This window comes from Anolis sagrei, chromosome 4 (genome assembly GCF_037176765.1).
Source record: "Anolis sagrei isolate rAnoSag1 chromosome 4, rAnoSag1.mat, whole genome shotgun sequence".
In the NCBI taxonomy this organism is placed as follows: Eukaryota; Metazoa; Chordata; class Lepidosauria; order Squamata; family Dactyloidae; genus Anolis; species Anolis sagrei.
In genome coordinates, this window is record NC_090024.1 from 146993890 (window position 1) to 147013640 (window position 19751).

A 19751-nucleotide genomic window follows, 5' to 3' on the forward strand; every position below is an offset into this window, starting at 1 on the left:
TAGTTTTCAAAGGACGGACCACCAGAATAGAATATGACAAATGTCCCTCCCCTAGGTGAAGGTCTATTCAACCTACAATGGACCAACAGCAACCCAAATCCTTCCCAAAGACTGCTCCCCAAAAACTATAACTCCTTTTTTGGTTTGAATTTTCAGATGCGAGCAGATTCAAACCAGCACACATCTCAAACCTGTCCAAAGCAGTCCATTTACCTTTTCCCACACCTTTGCAACTAAGCATTCAGTTCCCTGAATAAATTGTATCTTTTTGCCTCCCAAGTATGCCTTTTAATGAATTTCTTGTCTTTCTCTATCCTTGGCTATACCTTGCTCTATCTATTTGTTCTTATCTGTGTTTGTGTTGATTCCCTGATATCCATGAGCGCATAATATGGGCTTTAAAAGAATAAAGCATATGAACTGCATAATCAGTATGCTACAATTCCAGAAATTTTATACATATATACGATATTTTATTGGACTCTGTCCTTGAATGTAATATAGGGCAAATGACATGAACTGTTTCTTCACCTCTTCCCAGTCAGGGCAGAGTGACTCAAAAGCAATTATCACTTTACAATAGATCTTCCTGAACGATTTAGATTTTATCTGGATCTCCCCTCTAGAGATCCAGGCCATAACATGGTGCAAAGAGAACTCTGTTTGTCTGATGGTTCCAATAGACATCTCAGGACCTTCTCATTGTCTGTCCAGTTTGAAAGTGGACAACAAAGATCAACATTCATTGTTCACAGGAAAACTGGACTTAATCCCATCATCTGTGCTGTCTGGGTCCCTAGTATGAGCACAAGCCTGCCGGTGGCCCCTCTCCACCCTGGCAGCCTCAGGACTGCCCAGCTCAGCTGGGAGGGGAACCCCAACCGACCCACAAGTCCTTGCTCCAGTTATATGCTGGCCAAAGCCTGCCTCTGGACCAATCACAGGAACGGCAGAGTGGCTAGCCTCTCAGCCAATCAGAGGCTGGGATTGGGAAAACTTGAGCTCAGACAATGTTAATGCATGAGATTTGTACTGTATAAGAATAGTTGTATGTCCCATAATCCTTATGCTTGTACTTTTTGGGCACCCGTTGCTATACATGCATCCCTTCTGTAAATTGAATTAAGGTTCTCTCTTTTGCCTTCTATTGGCAAGTCTAATGTTCTGAGAACATTGGGTTAGCTAGGCTGGCCAGGTGGTGACTCGCAGAATCGGTATCCACCATATATCTATAGAACCAGTAACCATGGTCTTTAGGATTCAAATTCTGACTTCAGTCTGGAGGGTTGTATGATTCTCATTCCTGGTTTATGCCATAATAAAAGCAGTCTTTAAGCAGTCTTGTAGTCCGTTGCTAAAAAGAAAGTTTGACAGAGCAAGAACCAAGGTGTAAGTCACAATCAGAGGGCCATAGGCATTTTAAAGTGAGGGTATACATTTTTAATCAATAAACCAATATGAGCAAAACCTGAAAGAGGCATGGAAATTGTAATATGACTCAAGAGAGAGATATTGCAGCCCTGTGTTGTGACTTCTTGAAGGCAGCACAATACATAGTTGTATAGTTCTAAGTGTTGTGGGATCACAGTGAGAGACACAGAAGAGGATAACAAAGAAACTGGTCATAAAAATTTAAAGGGATTGTTTCTGATAAGAATGTATTGCTTTAACATCTCAGCAATCATTAACCGCTAGCAGCCTGGCATCAGTTTACAGATATTGTGTAGAATAATTCCGTTGAAGTGAGTCTGTCTTAACAAGAGTCTTCCTTCCTTCCTATTTCATGCTAAAACAGACTAATAGCTATTCTTGGAAAAGTGTACTGCAGCTGCTATTGAAACCGAACATCATGGGAAGCTGTCACTATGCCTGGTAGTTGGCATTGACTGCTGGAGCAGGGAGGGATCTGGAAAATGGTTTGCCCCTTGCAGTTTCCACCCTCAAAGAGTACAGGTGGGACAAGGGGCAAATCTTCAAATGTGTAGTATCTAATGTACACAAATATGTTGTATTAAGTCAATGTTACATTTTCTGTTTATCTTTTTTTATAGGGGTGATGCTTCTATAGTGCAAATAAACCTTTCTATTACTTCAGGCTACCTCATTTCAGGTAATGTATGGGACAATATGTGTAAAACTTACTGTAACTCATATGTACAGATCTAACGTGTTACACAGCATGTGATTACAAAGAAAATATTAGCGTTTAGAAGAGTAAGGCCCCATCTACACTTCCAAATAAAATCTAGATTATTGGATTTGAACTGGATTATATGGCAGTATAGACTCATATAATTCAGTCCAAAGCAGATAATCTGGGATCAGATTCTGAGATATATGGCAGTGTAGATCGAGCCTAAAGCTTTAGAAAGAAGAAATGTTGTTCTTATAGCTTAATTGCCGTCAACTTATATGTGATGGCGATTGAGGAGAAAAAAGGTCACTTAATTACTGGCATTACTGTATTGTAAGTATAGAAGCCAATTTTGTAAATTTTGAAATTATATTTTATCTCCCTTTTTGTTTTTTCACAGCAGCAACCCCGATCTAATATCAGTAACATGACAACAGGGGTTGTAATGAAGGAGAAGGAAAATAAAGATATTTAATTCAAGAAAGTGTACTTCATTTTCTAATGGTATCAACTCTTTCGGGTTCACTGGAAAAGTGAACCTGACCAAACCAGATGGCAATCTTTATGTCTATTGAGTTTCAATTCTTAAGTGAACTGAACCTCTCCTCACTCACATTCTTAAAGAGATATATCCGCATATATGAACGCATATCTCTTCTTTTATATCCTAACAAATCAAAAATAGTTTCAAAAGTATTTTGGGATATTATGAGCAGAGGTTGTTGCTACAGATATTGTATTTATCTAATGACAACATATCACTTAGCTTTAATTACTGACTTGCTTATGTAAATTCTGATGATAACATTAAATTGAGCTTCATATTATATGGAAGGAACACTATTTTATGACAAGTGTGCCACAATGCAAGCCATGTGGCTGTCTTTCTCAGCCCCATATTGGGCTGTTGAAGGTAACTGAGATGTTGTAGTTGTAATAATATGACAATAATATGACATTAGTAGGTTCTCCTTACCAGTCTTCTGCTACTTTCCTTGTCAACAGTTTGGTGTGCCCTCTCTGTGGAGGAGACACTGCAAGGAGATGTTTCAGACTTTGGTTTTCTGAACTGATTGCATTAAAAGTAATTCTGGTAGAACTAGCAAGTGGTATATTTTGTTTTAAAGTACATTTGTTATTTCAAATTTATAATGTGTGTGCTTTATTTTACACCTGGATTTACTAACTCTGTGCATTGAACCTTTCAGTGGCATTATGTGAAAGAAGAAAGACATACCATACTGTGATTTACTATAAATGTTAATGGGTTTTTTCCTTTAAGAAGAACGAAAACTTTTGTTAATTGTAAACTCTGTGCTATATCCTGCATAATGAATTGAAGAAATTATTGCAGGAGGAGTAGCTTGTTTAGAATTCGTCATCTCTTACGTTGCAAAGTGATAAACAACTGTCCTGATGAAAAGAATGTATAGGTTAGGATATTATTTCAGGAATACTGTAGCAAGCAACTATTGCTATATATCTGGTCTTCAAAACTGGTCCTTTAAAGAAAGAAAAATCCCAGGAACAATGTCCTGCATATGAGCAATCAAATGGCATCATTGTGGAAACTTTATAAAAGCTTTGGCAGATCAAGAAATGTTCAGAATCTACTCATACAAAAAGCTCTTCAAAATGTATTTGCTTCAGTGAAGTTTACCTATGTTACACCACTGTGCTGGCCTAACATTGTATTGCTTTGTTAGGGCACTATTGTTACAATTTGAAACATATACGTAGGTGTGATCACATAGAAGCTGGCATCTTGTTGAGTAGTTTGAACTACAGTAGACCTATTCAATCAATACTGAATGTTGGTCAAGGCACTGGTCAATCAAATTCACTTAGTCAGGATAAAAATAGGTAAACATTTTAAAACTGGAATTCTGTCTTCTTTTGTGGTAGTTATGCTTTCCATTAAGTAGTTTTTCATTAAGCAGTTATTATAGAAGTACATTGCATTCATTGACCTTGCAAAGGCATTTGACATAGTGAATCGCAGTGCTCTCTGGACCATCCTCCAAAAAGTTGGATGCCCTGACAAATTTGTGAACATCCTGAGGTTCCTCCACAATGATATAGACAACAATGGCTCCCAAAGTGACCAATTTAAGGTAGAATCAGGTGTCAAACAGGGATGTGTTATTGCCACAACCTTATTCTCCATCTTCTTTGTCATTATACTTCATCTTGTTGATGGCAAGCTTCCCACCGGAGTAGAAATCATCTATTGGACAGATGGCAAATTATTTAACCTCAGCAGACTGAAAGCCAAAACCAAGGTCACAACAACATCTGTTATAGAACTCCAGTATGCCGATGACAACATAGTCTGTGTGCATTCAGAAGAAGACCTACAAGCCACTCCAAAGACACTTGCAGAAGCATACAAGAAGCTTGGCCTGCCTTTGAACCTCAAGAAAACCAAAGTGCTCTTCCAGCAGTCATCAGCCAATCCCTCTCCAATGCCAGAAATACAGCTTAATGGTGTAACATTAGAAAATGTTAACCATTTCCGCTACCTTGGCAAGCATCTCTCCACAAAAGTCAACATTGACACTGAAATACAACACTGCCTGAGATCTGCGAGTGCAGCATTTTTCCGAATGAAACAGAGAGTGTTTGAGGACCAGGACATCCGTAGGGAGACCAAGGTGCTTGTTTATAAAGCTATTGTCCTCCCAATCCTGCTATATGCCTGCAAAATATGGACTGTCTACAGATGTCACACTCAACTCCTGGAATGATTCCATCAGCGTTGCCTCCAAAAAAATCCTGCAAATCTCTTGGGAAGACAGCGGGACAAATGTCAGCGTGCTGGAAGAAGCAATGACCACCGGCATTGAAGTGATGCTCCTATGCCATCAACTCTGCTGGACTGGTCATGTTGTCCGAATGCCCGATCATCATCTCCCAAAGCAGTTACTATACTCCGAACTCAAGAATGGGAAACGTAATGTTGGTGGACAGAAAAAGAGATTTAAAGATGGGCTTAAAGCCAACCTTAAAACTGTGGCATAGACACCAAGAACTGGGTAGCCCTGGCCCCTGTGTGCTCTCACTGGAGGTTATCTGTGTCCAGCAGTGCTGCAGAATTCAAAGAGGCATGAGCAGAGGGCGTGCCAAGAGGAAGGCATGTCAAGCCAGGGATGGGAGGAAGATGGTGGTGTGGAGGAGCTGTCCATCAAGATCAAGAATAGGGCTCCACAGCCACCTACAGATCCACCGCCAATACTCTGCACTTGGAGAACCATCATCCTTGGGCTACGAGGGATGGCCTAAGTAAATTTAGAGAAGTATTACTTTGTCAGTTTTTAGTTTCACTTCTCAACACATACCACCCCCGCCAAAACCATTAAAAGTTGTGAGACAAAAACATAATTGCAGAAATTTACTGAGCATTTCTTTTTTCTTTTGTAGATCTGCTGCTTCTTATTTTCTACTGGAAAGCAATTGGGGATATATTTTTTGTAATTCACCATATCGTAGCTCTGTATGCTTATTACTTTGTACTGGTGAGTTTCTCGTTAATTTTTCACTCGCATAGCAAATAGACAACTAGACCTTTAAATGGTGGTGAATCTTATAATGAATGTATGTGGCACTATTCATATATATTGTGCTTAACAAACAATAAATGTTTGCCTTTTGTTGTCTAGTTAACAAAAAAGAGAGGAAAAACCTAAGTTTTTTTAAAATAAAAAAGATACAACTATTTTAATTATATGTTTAAACCTAGTTGCATTCCTGAAAGACTTCATCTTGAGAAATAGCATTAGGTCTCATATCAGATCTTGCTTTCATTCTCACAACACGATCCCATTTCAAAACTTTGCCCTGGACCTGTATGAAGCAGCCGTGGCCAGCCATAAAGGCTTGGCCCAAACATATCTCTTAAAGAAGCATCAGTGTAAGCAATGCAGTTGCTAGGAAAGGGAGCCATGACAATTGTTACTGAAGACCAGCATTGTAAATCCTGTATTTTTTATTTGTGTAGATAATTTTTTTTAAAGCAGAACAATTCTGCATATGTCCTTCCTTGCTGAACTGCTTCCCATCAGTATCAATGTGCTGACAGATAAAAGAAAACTTATTGAAATGTTTGCAAGTATTACATAAGATCTCAGCAGAGAATCCAGTGGCAAATGGAGCTAATTTCTTCAACTGGAAACAGAGCTTGGGCCACAGAGTTGTAGTTCTTTCTTTCTTTTTTGTTTTACTTCTGATTCTAAGACTATAAACTCATATAATTGTATAGTTTTTCTGCAAGTCTACCTTCTCTGTGCCATAATTTTGTAACTCATCTGTCTGCAACAGATTACTGAGATGTCCCTGACTTTGCAAACAGATTTAACTCAACAGAATAAATAGATACTCCATATGACAAATGGTCAGTTGACTTGAAAAACCCCTCCACCTGACTTGAAAAACCCCTCCGCCTTTATGGCAACAGCAGAGGGAAAGAATAAATACTGTAGCTTGCCTATTTTCTTTTCTTAAGGTGGAAGATATTTTTATCCTTCTTCCATTGTATCCAGACGAAATTCCATTGCAGTGAGATGATTTTTATAAGTCTTCCATGCAATATTGACAAGATTTTTTTCTCTTTAAAATGTTTTAAAACAAAATTGTGTTTATGTAGGTATATGCACATATAAATATAACAAATGTTTCAACATCTTGTTCTCTGCAAGATGCAATTCAATGTGTTTATTATAACATTTTTCATTGCACTTTTTTCTTACAGGAAAATTAATATGGGAAAACATTAACATGCCCACAGTATAGTTCATAGTATACTGAGATGTGTCCACTAAACAGAAATACAACTGATAACCTGTGCCAGCATTGTATGTTCCAGTAGATTTTTCATGCTCTACGCTGACTGTCTATTTTAGGTTCTCTTTTCTCCCTTGCCTCCTCATTCATATTGCTAACAATATTGCATGAATAGTTACAGCTACTGAAAACAATTACCACAGTATATGAACCAACAGAATACATATTAAATCCCATCAGTACTATTCTACAAAACTACCACCAGAATATAATTGGGTTTGTGATCTAACTATATTTTAACCCTAATTGTGCATCATACAAATTGACATCACTTATAATAGCTTACTTTTAAGACGACAACACAGTTCATTTTCTAAGGCATAAGTTCAGTCTAGTGTATATTTATTATTTTATTTATTTATTTGCTATATTTATATACCGCCGTTTCTCAGCCTAGCCGGCGACTCAACGTGGTTTACAACATAATATAACAATCAACAGTATACAGTTAAAAGCATAAAAAACATAAAAAACATAAAAACACAATTCATACATCAATACCAATCCAGTTCGACTTTATATGACTTTAAAGAGTATAGGTATGCCTAAGAAAAGAAAGTGTTATATTCATAAAGGTCATAGGCTCAAACTTGCCACCTAAGCAGAATGGATAAGGCAGGAACTCATAATATTTTTCTACCCGTCTCAATACACACTAGTTTGAAGATGTGGGAGCTCACAGTACAACCCCTACTGTTGCTTCTGAATTCCAGTCTTGGGAAACTCACTTCCACTAGTCCTATTTTGAAGCTCCTGTGCCTCATCCTTCTAACTACTTGTCAGATTTTCCTAACAGTGTGTTTGTGCCTTCAGTCACCTGTTATCTTATGGCGATCCTTAGAATTTCATGGGTTTTTCTTGGGCTATGCCAGCCTTCCTCTGGAATGTAGCCCATTGCATTCATTGCATTATTTCAGTCAAGTATTAACCAAGTTTGACTCTGTTTAGCATCCAAGTTTAGACAGTATTGGTGCCTTTGTAGCAGCCGAAATATTCCAGCCATCAAACCTGTGCGTCCCACATATCTTGAGTCTCCTTAAGAATCCTAAGGACTTTTTACTAAGGTCCTCAGCCTTCTGTTTGATAGCTAGTCTTGCCAATTCTGAAACAGGTTTGGCCTCTTACCCAGCTTGTTTTTTTCTATAAATCTTGTTGTGTATAGAGGCTGTCTGTAAATATAGGTTTCAAATTACAATATGTGTGAGAGAGCTCTAGTGAGAAGCCAAGTAATCTGTGAGATTATGTTGTCTCAGGATTCCCAATTATATTAAAAATCTCCAAACACAGGAAATATTCTCATCTTCACATGGTTTCTCTCTGCAAGAAGAAAGTAACAAGATAAAGGAGAGAGACTAGGGTGTACCCCTTATGTTTTCCTGCTAAACCTATCCTGAATGCCTTAAAAAGGATTTTGTTTATATAACATGTAGTTTGTCTTTATCTGAAATAGCATATCTCATCACTTCATGGCATTATGTCTCCATTACAAAGAGTCTTAATGGCACCTGGATGAAAGTTGGTGTATTTGTTATTTTCAGATAGTAAAGGATGGGCAAAAGGTATTCCATCTTTGTAGCTTTCACCACTGTTCCCTTTGTTGTATCATGAAAAAATACAACATTTTGGAATTCATAATCATATGAACTTTCAAATGAAATTTCCTTCATTTAAAGAAGTTAGTAGAAATACATCAAGAATGTTTCACAGTATATAGACACTGCAGTCATGTGGAGCTGGTTTAATTCATGTTTGAAAGAGTTTTGATCTTTAAAAGAACTGATCAGTCTCACAATGGCTTTGAAATATTGCATTAAAGAGATATTCTTGGTTCTTAAGGGATTTGTTTCCTAAGAAGTGTTCTATTGAATCTTGCAATTGTGCTAGCAGTAACTGGAAAAAGAATCTCTAATCATACTTTCCCATCCAGGAACTTGAGACAATTACTAGCATAGCCTTGTCTGTGTTTTATTGTTTTAAGGATATTAGTACTCTGAGGATGGCTAATGAATAAACACAGTACAAATATAGAGACAATTAAACAGCAATACACTAAGAACACAGCCTCAGAATATTGGAATAAAACCAATCAAGAGTCTTGAGAAAATGAAAGCACTGAAAAATGTAAGATTAAACATTAGCCAAAACTTACTTAGAGTGAGTACTCACAAGCAAGAGAAAGATAACCTTGGGGTCAAGCAGTAATTTCCCAGCACCATTTTTTCAAATTAGCATTTCACACTGAAAACACTCTTACTATATTTCTGCTGATCCTCAACACAGGCAGCCTAGCTAGCTGGCTTTCATGAGGGCCTTCCACACGCCATATAATCCATAGTATCTGTTTTGAACTGGATTATCTGAGTCCACACTGCCATATAATCCAGTTCAATGTGGATTTTACAATGCTGTGTGGAAGGGAACATGGTTGGCAGAAGTGAATTTAGATAGCAGGCTTTGTTTATACAAGTTGAATGGCACTTCCCTTACCCAAGAAGAGAATTTGGGATGGGTGAATAATGTCTACATGCAGTCCCCATGTTACAGACAAGATAGGTTCTATAGGTTTGTTCTTAAGTTTAATTTGTATGTAAGTCAGAAAAGGTACAACTTTTAAGTGCAACTCCAATAAAAAATGTTTGTTTACATTTGGATAGCATAGGGAAGGGTTAACACCCCTATAACGTTTCTTTTGCTTTGTGCCCCTGTTCAGAAGATTTTACTTCACTTTCTGTCCCAGTGATAATTGGATTTTGAAAAATTTGGCTTGTTGTAGAAACAAGAATTGGTGAGAAAGCTTCAGTGGAGACCCCATTCCACCATGATAACATCCAGGAGTAAATTTCCCTTCCTAGGGATAGATTTTGCTCACTTCTTGTTGTCTCACTCTTGTTCTTAACTATGAGACATTTGTAAGTCAGATGTCTGTAACTTGTGGACTGCCTATATATTGTTTTCTTAATCACTGATTGATACAAAAGATGTCTTTGCCTAAATATTAATTTATCACAACACTGGTATACCCTTAGAAGATGAAAGAGCAACATACAAAATCATAACTAACTAACTAAATAAGCATGTTTATGCATGCAACCGTTATCCAGCAGAGTTTCTGCAATGCTATCATTGCATGCCCCATAACACCAATTACAGTCTCATTTTTATTTTCTGGGTTAAGAAAGTCTCCCATCTGACTAAAGTTTCTGATGTGAACTTGACTGTATCATTCTCATTCTGCCTATTACCAATATAAATGGGTTGAATCACGTAAACTATATCCCTAAATCCAGTAATCATTTATGCTATACAGTTGTAGCTTATGATAGCAGCTCCTCCATCATAGCACAGTTTAAAGGGCCACGATTTTACATGTATTAAATGACAGTAGAAAACTAATCCTATAACTTTGAGTCCACAACTAAAAAAGCTTGTTCTGCAATGGCCATTCTACCAGTAATGGATAAACTCATCAAAACCCCTCTGTACCAAATCTTAAAAAGCAGAGCATTACACATAATAAAGACTATCCTTTATTTCACAGTTCATAATCTAAAATGTTGAAGTTAAGCACCCTCACGATAGCAACCAATTGGATTTAAACAGTTAAGATAATTTGAAGTAATTGCAGCTTATCAACAATTGTTATGGGTAACAGTACATAGAGTGTACTGTAGCAGTATGTCTTCAAAGTCATATACAACAAGGGTCTGAGTGGAATATGCCTTAAATAGATGTATCTGAGACACAAAGGTGAGGTGATGGGAGAGATTTGAGAGAAGGGTTTACAGATGTTTCTGAACAATGTTCTATATACTTTGTATACTTAGTTCTTCACTTGATAAAGCTATTCACAATTGCATGTTTCAAGTTGCGTATCATATTTCATCATGTATCATATTGAAGTACCTTATGTATTAATGGATACTCATGTATAAATGGTGGACAGGTTTTACAAACCCCAGATTATAGATTTTGATATGCCCTGTGGATAAGTAAACATCTTTCCACACATATGGGAAAGTACCAATGCTGACTTGGGGGCAAACACTCCTGGCTACCAACACCATTCCCCTGGCCAGGTATTCATTTTTTGACTAAAATTCACAGACTTATACATGAGTATATGGTATATTTTGTAATTGTTTCATTTTTTATTGCTTTCCTGAGATTTGAAATCAAACTTTCTGATACTTGTCAATGTTTATTTCATCATCTAGCGTTGGGGATTGTTGGCATATTTTGCCAATTTTCGTCTGCTTGCAGAATTTTCTACCCCTTTTGTGAATCAGCGGTAAGTGGCATTTTCATATATTCATAAATGGCTAGATATCGCTTTTTGCCTTGCAAGGGTATAGCCCAGTGTTGTTGACTGGGTCCAGCAAAGTGACTCTTTGCATACCCAGTCAGTGCTTTTGTTGTGTTGTAAACTGCAAGAAGAATTGCAAATGACTTCTCCAATGGGAATAATGTACTTTTTGAATGTGCCCATTTCACTATGTCCTCTCTATATCTGTCAGAGTGACCTATGTATTGTGCATGAAAAAGGGAAGCTCAATGCCCATGGACAACAAAATTTGTGACAGTGTTATATGTCTATACATTTTCAGGTTCTTGAGATTGTTTTCAATGAAAGAATGATACAGTGGAAGAACATCATGATGTTGTGGGACGAATAATGTTTAAAGTTTTTTGGGGGGCACTGCCACTGTCTACATTAATAAAATATCAGTAACTAGAAAGGTTTTATATTTTTTAAATTTATCATTATAGTGCTATAACAATAAAAAATAACTATTTTCTATTATAGATTTGTAGCATTATACGTTAAAGCTATGACTTAAAAATGAATAATATTGTAGCATATTTCGATATTGCAGTGTGACATTCATTCTAAAAGTATGGGAAAACATTTTAACACTAGTTAAAATACTTTTAAAAAAATACGGTTATGGCATGCTGGTCACAATAAGTTGATTTATTTATTTTATATAGATTCAACCTTTCTCCCAACACAGGATTCAGGAGAATGGTTTGATACTTGAATCATACTTGACCTGTTATAACTGACCTAATTGTAATTGATCTCAGGGGATCTGCTCTTATTATAACTGTGTTTGGATCCAGTGAAATCTGAGAGAGCTGATATAGCTTCACTTATCTGATGTCACTGCCTGTGGCAAAATCCTGCACCTCTACAGAGACCAGGCTTCTACCCTTGATGGAGATTCTGTGATATACACTTTCATTTTCACCTAATATTATTTTAATCTTTTGCAATGTGTATCCCAACCCCAAACTCCTCGTCCAGTGGTGTTCTGTTCTAAACACTGTCACTACAGTACCATCTCAAATACATCAAAAGTTTTCGGCAAAAGCTTAAGACAAAACAGTATCCTGCTGCACATGTCTGTTTTTCCTGTTATTAGTAAGGCCAACAAACTTTTTTAAAAAGTTGGGTTGCAAAACTTTAGTTGTTTCTGTATGTTTTATAAAATGAAGAGTATGTGTAGAACCATACTATGTATGGCCATATGCACCTTGTTCAGCATTTATTGATTATAGATAGTAACTATAGATACTATTTCTGTATTTAAATAGACAATTTTTTGCATCAAGCTTTGCTCTGTCCACTTAGAATTTGAAGGTGCTAACTCATCATCATTCTTTTAATTATTGTGAATAATTCATGTCTGCACTCTCTTTTAACTGCAGATATTTTTAGATGCAGCAGCTCTTGCATTTCTTTTTAAGACTTAAGAAACCAGTTGTTTTAGTATTCCCTGATGTTGTCATCTTCTTACAGTCTGTGGTGTAGGCACCAAAAGATACAGCTAGCTTTTATTGCCTTTGGGTGAAGGGCAAATGAGCTTTGTCATGATGCTCTGTTCAGGTTTTACTATTTGTGTTTCCTTGCTCTCTTTGTTGTGCAATGGAGTAATAATAGTATATATCATTCAATTGTTTCTTATGACAGTGAAGCCTGCTATGATATTATATTTGTGATATTGGAGCAATTACCATGAGGGAACGGTTGAAGTGCTTCTCATGTGGCAGCGATTCCAACGCTAGAAATGTTGTACGCCATTTTCATATTATATGAGTCAAAGGAAATATCTGAAATCTCTAAGTTAGACAGGATGAACTTTGGCTATGACATTGTCTTGAGGTTGGGCAGCACTTGTGAGGAAAACAGCTGTGCAGCTGGCTCTTCTCTGGAGGTGGTAGTGATGTTCTTTGGCGCTGTGTGAGACGAAACCACAGGGCAGAGGCTCTCATGCTATGAACTGTAGGTTGTATTATAGCCAAGACATAAATTAATGAAACAGTTCAGCACAGAAAGATGACATCCTGTTGACAATGGCTTCTTTGAAGTAAGAGCTGTATTTTATCATTTTATCATGATAAAAGAACCCCTAGGATGGCACCTACATAAATGAATAGTCAACAAATCCACATCCCCATGTGCAGAAAGATCTTGAAAGAAAAGTTTGGCTCTGATCTTATGCAAGTTCTACTGAATGCAAATTGCTTTTCACCATGTCACATCTCGTTCCAGGAATGGAGATAAGAAACCTTCTCAGTGAAAAAGGACAAGTTCCTCATTTGAAGCAAAGGGTTATAAAAATAAGTGGTTTCTTTACTTGACAAAATGTGTGCAGAGAATGGCCACGTTATTAGACTGATGGATCTGTTTTCCTACCAGCTTGAATGTGTACATTCATTAAATTTGAGAAGAACCAGATTACCAGTAATGTAAATTGTTGATAATGCTGGCATACGTTTATGTGTCTGTTTATATCATTAACAAAAAGAAAACACCCAATCCATCTTGTTTAGTTGTATTTTTAACTTCTGAACTCAGTGACCTCTGTAAACAACCCAAGCATCTTTCTCAAATCGGCAACAGTAATTATAAAAAGTATGACATGTCAACCTAAACCAAATCTAACCTTCCTTCCTTCCTTCCTGAATCTTGGGTAATTTTAATGAGAGGATTGTTTCATAGGAACCATGGTACTTACAATGAATGTTTAAACTAACGGCATGCTTATATGAAGAGTAAGTGACTATTACTGTAAGCTACTTCCACTTTCCTAGGGAACCTTGTTTATATGTAAATGAGACTTTGTGTGAACAAATTTGAATTAAAGCCCACGTAGTCCTTCTTTGCTAGTGCTTTGCTGTACCTCTAGGCCAATGTGAAGTATAGTGTGGATAGCTTGGTTGCTGCAGGTCCTTCTATGACTTCATCCCATGCAGTTCTAGTTAAGCAAAAAGGAGAAAGTATGTGAGAGTATAGCATAACATGGGGAATGCCATATCAGTGCCAAAAGCTGTTCTCATCTTCCCACACATCATCAGGGAAAACAAATACTGTAGCACAGATTCTTACGTTATGAGGGCTGGTCTTATTTTTGCCCTTGCTCACCCCCATTACTGTATTGCGCTCCAGTCTGGTAAAGTAGGAATATACTCCTTTCCTTCATTTCTTCCCAAGATGGGCCATTCATAGACACTTCCTCATTATTGTGATTCCCTTAATTTGAATTTGCTGGTTAGATGAAGATAATATTAAAAAGCCACACTTATACAGTTGCCAGAGTAGTTTACAAAATGTTGTAAGAAATGACACTGCCCATTCTCTGTGTATGTGATCACAATCCATATTACCAAATCTGAATGAGTTCTTTAAAAAACTTATTTGAAGCTTTTTAGCTGCCTAAAAGTACTAAAAACAATTCTATAATAAAATGAAGATTCAAAATGAAGTTCCTGTTGAGGTGATTCTTTTTTCCAAATCTCAAACTATGTTTGTTGGGTCAGCCTTTAAAAAAAATAAATCTTGATTTGATTTCTTTTAATCTTTTCTGTTTTGTAGATGGTTTCTTGAAGTTCTGTGCTACCCCAAGGATTCAAAATTCAACATCATCAATGGAGTACTAATGACAATTGCGTTCTTCCTGGCGAGAATAATAATCATGCCAATTTATTACGCCAATGTTTACGCTGAGTTGGGAACAGAAGCTTTCTACCGATTGGGATTCGCGGCTCAGTGCGCCTGGTTTTCTTCCTGCATTGTCTTGGATGCCATGAACTTAATGTGGATGGTCAAAATTACAAAGGGTTGTTGCAAAGTTCTCCGTCTTATTGGACAAAGAGCCAAAGCTCTTAAGAATGGCAAATCTGACTAGAAGACTTTATATCGATATCTACATATCTATACTAGAGCACCTTTGGGTACATTGAAAAAACAATGGGAACTTTTGCCATAAAAAAGCTCCTTTTAAGGACATAAGGTATTACCTCTTTTGAATTTAGCCCACCCCTTATCGCCGTGGCCTGGGCGCACAGGGCCACTGCATTAGAAGACTCGCATTATGTGGAATGGGAAACAACAACACGCTGCATACACTGACCTTAGCAGTGTGGTCTAAGCACTTAGTAGACAAATGAACCTGCAAAGGAACAAACTCTTCTAGCACACTGTTCCTAGGAATTTTCACTCAGGTTTCTTAGACTGATGTGTTTTTAATGCCTGTGAATGTCAGGATCTTTGGTTTACGTTCTGCTAATACAGCAGCTTTCCTGGCATGTTCTTCTGCTTTCTTAATGTTTGATATTCATAACTGAAGCTTCATCTTTTGTCAACTTTTTTACATTTTTGCAAGTAATTTGCTTTGAATCTATAATATTTTACTGCATTTTCTGCTGCCTTATATGCATGCACATGATCTTCGGGGATTTACATAAACATATACATTTTACATAAATATGTAGAATTTTGAGGTTTCTTTTCAAAGGCCAATTACTCATACTAACTCTTGCTGTACATAAAGAATGACTGGAGTTGTTTTCAGCTCTCCCTCCCTATATCTGAATTCTACTACATGTTAGCATGATAAACAGTATAGAAACGAGCAGTTTCTTGTATCAGTGTTCCTTCCCTTTTCATAATTATTGGGACCTTATGTGTTTTTAGTGCATTGTCATATCACTATGTGGTTTTTTTGTGGAGTGTACATTGTTGAAGGAAAGAAGGCATTAATCTGTTTGGAATATGTAGATTGTTATAAGAACCACTGAATCTAAGAAATGTATAACTTGTTATTTATTTTCATTGCCATCCTGCTCTCTCTTCTACAAAGCAAACTAAGAAATAAGAAATTGCCTCATAAAATGGAAAAACCCTTAATAAAATCATAGATGCAATTTTTAATTTTGTATTAGAGCAATTCTGCAAAACTGATACATTGAAACAACCATTAGAAAGAAATATTGAAGTCATCCAGCTCTTGACAGATATCTATAGAAGCATTATTTCCTTTTCAATGAGAGTTATATGTCTAATGTTACTCTTACAGGAAAAGTACAAGAAGCTGTGTTTATTCTACTTGTGTTGGCACAAGTAGAATAAACAACAGCTTAGTTTGATGTCATAATGTCTTGTAAGGGCAGAGCCATTGGATCTTACACTTGAAGAAGGATAAAAATGGGATTTTACCAAATGGCAGAGGTTTGCCCTTTACAGTTGTATCCAGTGACACTATTGGATATGATTAAGTGAAAAGAAAATATTTGTAAGAAAAACCAGCAACTGAAATCCTATTTGTTTACACTGATTTTACACATTCTCTACTCTCATTATCTCCAGCTTATTTTATTTTTTACTCTATTCTTGAATAGTATCTTGAATCAAATATTCACCTAATGTGCCATTTGTCTTAATGTTTTAAATAACGTGGGTCATAACTTGCTGCTAATGTGTTAATTTTCACATTTCTATAGAAATAAGCAAGAACATTGTAGAGAACAGACTGAATTCCTGTGTTTTGTCCAGAAATAATTTCATGTTCCTATAGTGTGATTTCTTCTTACTATTCCTTTTCTAAGACCTATGTGCATGCCCATGGTTTCTAGATGATATAGGTTTAAAGAAGGAATTACTGTGAAGGGCACATTTTCCTTTTTCTTGCAGTATTTATATTTCTTTATAGCTTGTTAAACAGTGTCACGTTTGCCAGATTAGAGCGACTGCTACCTGTTCAATGGAATTACATAGATTGTCATGAAAATTCATTTTCCTTTTCATTAGTGGTCTTGTATCTTATGTGTTACTGTAGTAGCATTTGTTGTGTTCAGAGATGCATTTTCATCACTTGGCGACAGAAGCATATTATGTATTGACTTAAACACCACAAATAAGGTGTTTCGTATGACACTGTTTGTGTACTACATACACTTAGCTATGAGTCTTTAAATGGTGAGCGATCAAGTGATATATGTGCATGTGTGAACTAAACAATTCTTCTATTTTGTTTTGTGTAATTATACGCTTCCCCCCCCCCCCCTGCCAGGCCTTTGTGTGTGTCAGAAAGCCTAAAAATACAAAATCTAAATAAGATTTAGATGGAAATGGGGAAATGGTTAACAATCAACAATTTTGTAGACTAGGCTTGGGTGCTTGTTATTCCCCTTTGGTTTGTTCATTTTGATTGCAAAGTGCCTGACGCATTTGTTATCCATGAATTAGCTACTTTTTGTTCCATCTCTGAGACAGAACTAAATAGTTGTTAATGATCTTAACTAAGTTAAAATAGTGACCTAATGTTAAAGCTGCTAGAGTAAGACCCTTGTATCTGCAGAGGATACATTCCAAGTTGAATTGCAGCTACTGGAAACTGTGGATATTTCGGAACACCAGTAAAATAATTTGGAACACCACGTCACTACAAATGAAGTGCTCATGTTCCTGCTAGAGTTTTTATCTCTCACAGAAAATAGCCAGGTTACAAAGTGAAGTCTTGTTCTGTTTCATAGGAAAATAGCAGAACCTACTAGGACAATAACGACCCATAGCTAAGCATTTGACAACTGGGTGACCTGGCCACTGTTCAGACTTGTTTGGTGGGTGGCTCACTTCTAAGTGTTTTTTTTAAATCTTGCTTGGGGGGGAAGTTACCATTCAAAATCTTTCAGTAGTTTTTTCCCCAACAATAACTTTAAAAGCAAACTATTTAGTTAGGATATTTTGTTTCTTCAGCAGTGACAAGTTCTCTGGTTTCTGAAGAGGTTTCTTAGAAGACTCCTCCTAGGTTTCTGCTCTCAGACTCTTCAAACTTAAAAATAATATGAGTGACTTGGATTTTGTCCACAAAAGTAATTTCGATTCTGTATTAATACTTACATCGATTTCAGCATGTTAAGTCTCCCTTCTTTGAAGTTATTGTGATTCATGAGTATTAAATCAACATCAGGTAATATTAAATGTTCACATTTGTGCTCTTGTATTTTTTCTACCCCTTAAAAAGGCAGTCCTATACTTACCTATGACTAAAAACTATTCAATGAAGTTTATACCTGAGTAGGTATGCATAGGATTACACTTAATATATTTAGTTTGTCCTTCTGTTTATATATTAAGAGTTTAAAATACCTTTATTTTGGAAGGTTACAGAATGTATTATTACAAGTTTTAATCAGAAAATGCAAGATACATACGTTTGTAGCCTGCTTGACTTTATTTATTCATTTATTTAATTTGTAAATAAAAGCATTTCTTTATTTCAGTTTAAGATCTTTTTCATATAACTGCTAATTCACAAAAAAGTTGAGTTCCTGAAACACTGACCATTTTTAAGTATTTATGTAGTTTCTTCAATAATGCTGTCGTCTTATTCTAGTTTTTAAATATGTATCTTAAACCTAATGAATGTCACAATGTGCATTCAGCAATTGATTTGATAATTGTCAGGGATGGTTAACTGTGATAATAGGTCTGTATGTAGCTGTTAACATTTCATGTTGCTATAATCCACATTTTTGTTTATTTGTGCCATGACTAGGAACTCTGTGAATATGGAACTCATACTGTATTTGGAGAAATGACTGCAAGATAAAGATGTATGGTCCCAGAAAAATAATTGCCATGATCCTAAAAATAATGCAACTAATTGCGTGCTTTTAAGAGGGCTGTGTTTAAATGTGTACTTTCCTAATATTGATTACCATGCTATGGGTGATAGATTTTTTGCAGCGTAATAGTATAAAGAGATTTCACATCCCTTCAATGCATACTGCACTCCAAATTATCATCTTCCCCTGTTTAGTCCCCCTCCCCAACCCAAATATAGCTTTGTGCTTCGCTTTTAGTGTTATGGGGCCTCTGGTGATGCAATGGGTTAAACACTTGTGCCGGCAGGACTGCTGACTGAAAAGTCTGAGGTTTGAATCCGAGGAGTGGGATGAGCTCCCGTCTGCCAGCTCCTGCTTCTCATGCGGTAACATGAGAGAAGCCTTGCACAGGCTGGTAAAATATCTGGCCGTCCCCTGGGCAATGTCCTTGTAGACAGCCAATCCTCTCACACCAGAAGCGACTTCCAGTTTCTCAAGTTGCTCCTGACATGGAAAAAAAACTTTTAGTGTTAATTTATAGTTTAGCCCTTAGAAGCCTTCCATGCCACTGGGTAACTACTACCTTTCAAGCTAAGTTTCAAAATAGACATGTGATGGCTGCACTTTCTGTGTGAAGGGGGAAGTGGAGAGTAAAATCGAACCTCAGTTATTTACTGATACAAAAATCCTTTGAAACGTTGTAAAAATTGACCTCAGTGCTTAAAGAGGTTTGTCCTCCTTAAACCGTTTAGAACTGCAGAATAAAACAACAAAATATATCCTTGACTGATAGTGGAAGGTGCTGTCTTGAAGCACCCCTTGTTTTCATAAAACCATTACAGTTGCAAGGCAGACATCAGACCTCTGGTGCAGAACTATACTGCTCCTA

The 19751-nt window shown here is 36.7% G+C and overlaps 1 protein-coding gene across 1 annotated transcript in view; it reads left to right on the forward strand.

Annotated features, from left to right (window-relative positions):
- The window catches only part of TLCD4 (TLC domain containing 4), a 36695-nt gene extending 20508 nt beyond the window's left edge, over positions 1-16187 (forward strand). The window contains exons 4-7 of the mRNA XM_060773956.2: positions 2052-2110; positions 5555-5649; positions 11188-11261; positions 14850-16187. Coding sequence (XP_060629939.1) covers positions 2052-2110; positions 5555-5649; positions 11188-11261; positions 14850-15162 — 541 coding nt within the window. The 3' untranslated portion in view covers positions 15163-16187. The remainder of the gene's footprint in view (positions 1-2051; positions 2111-5554; positions 5650-11187; positions 11262-14849) is intronic.
- The last annotated feature ends 3564 nt before the right edge of the window (positions 16188-19751 follow it).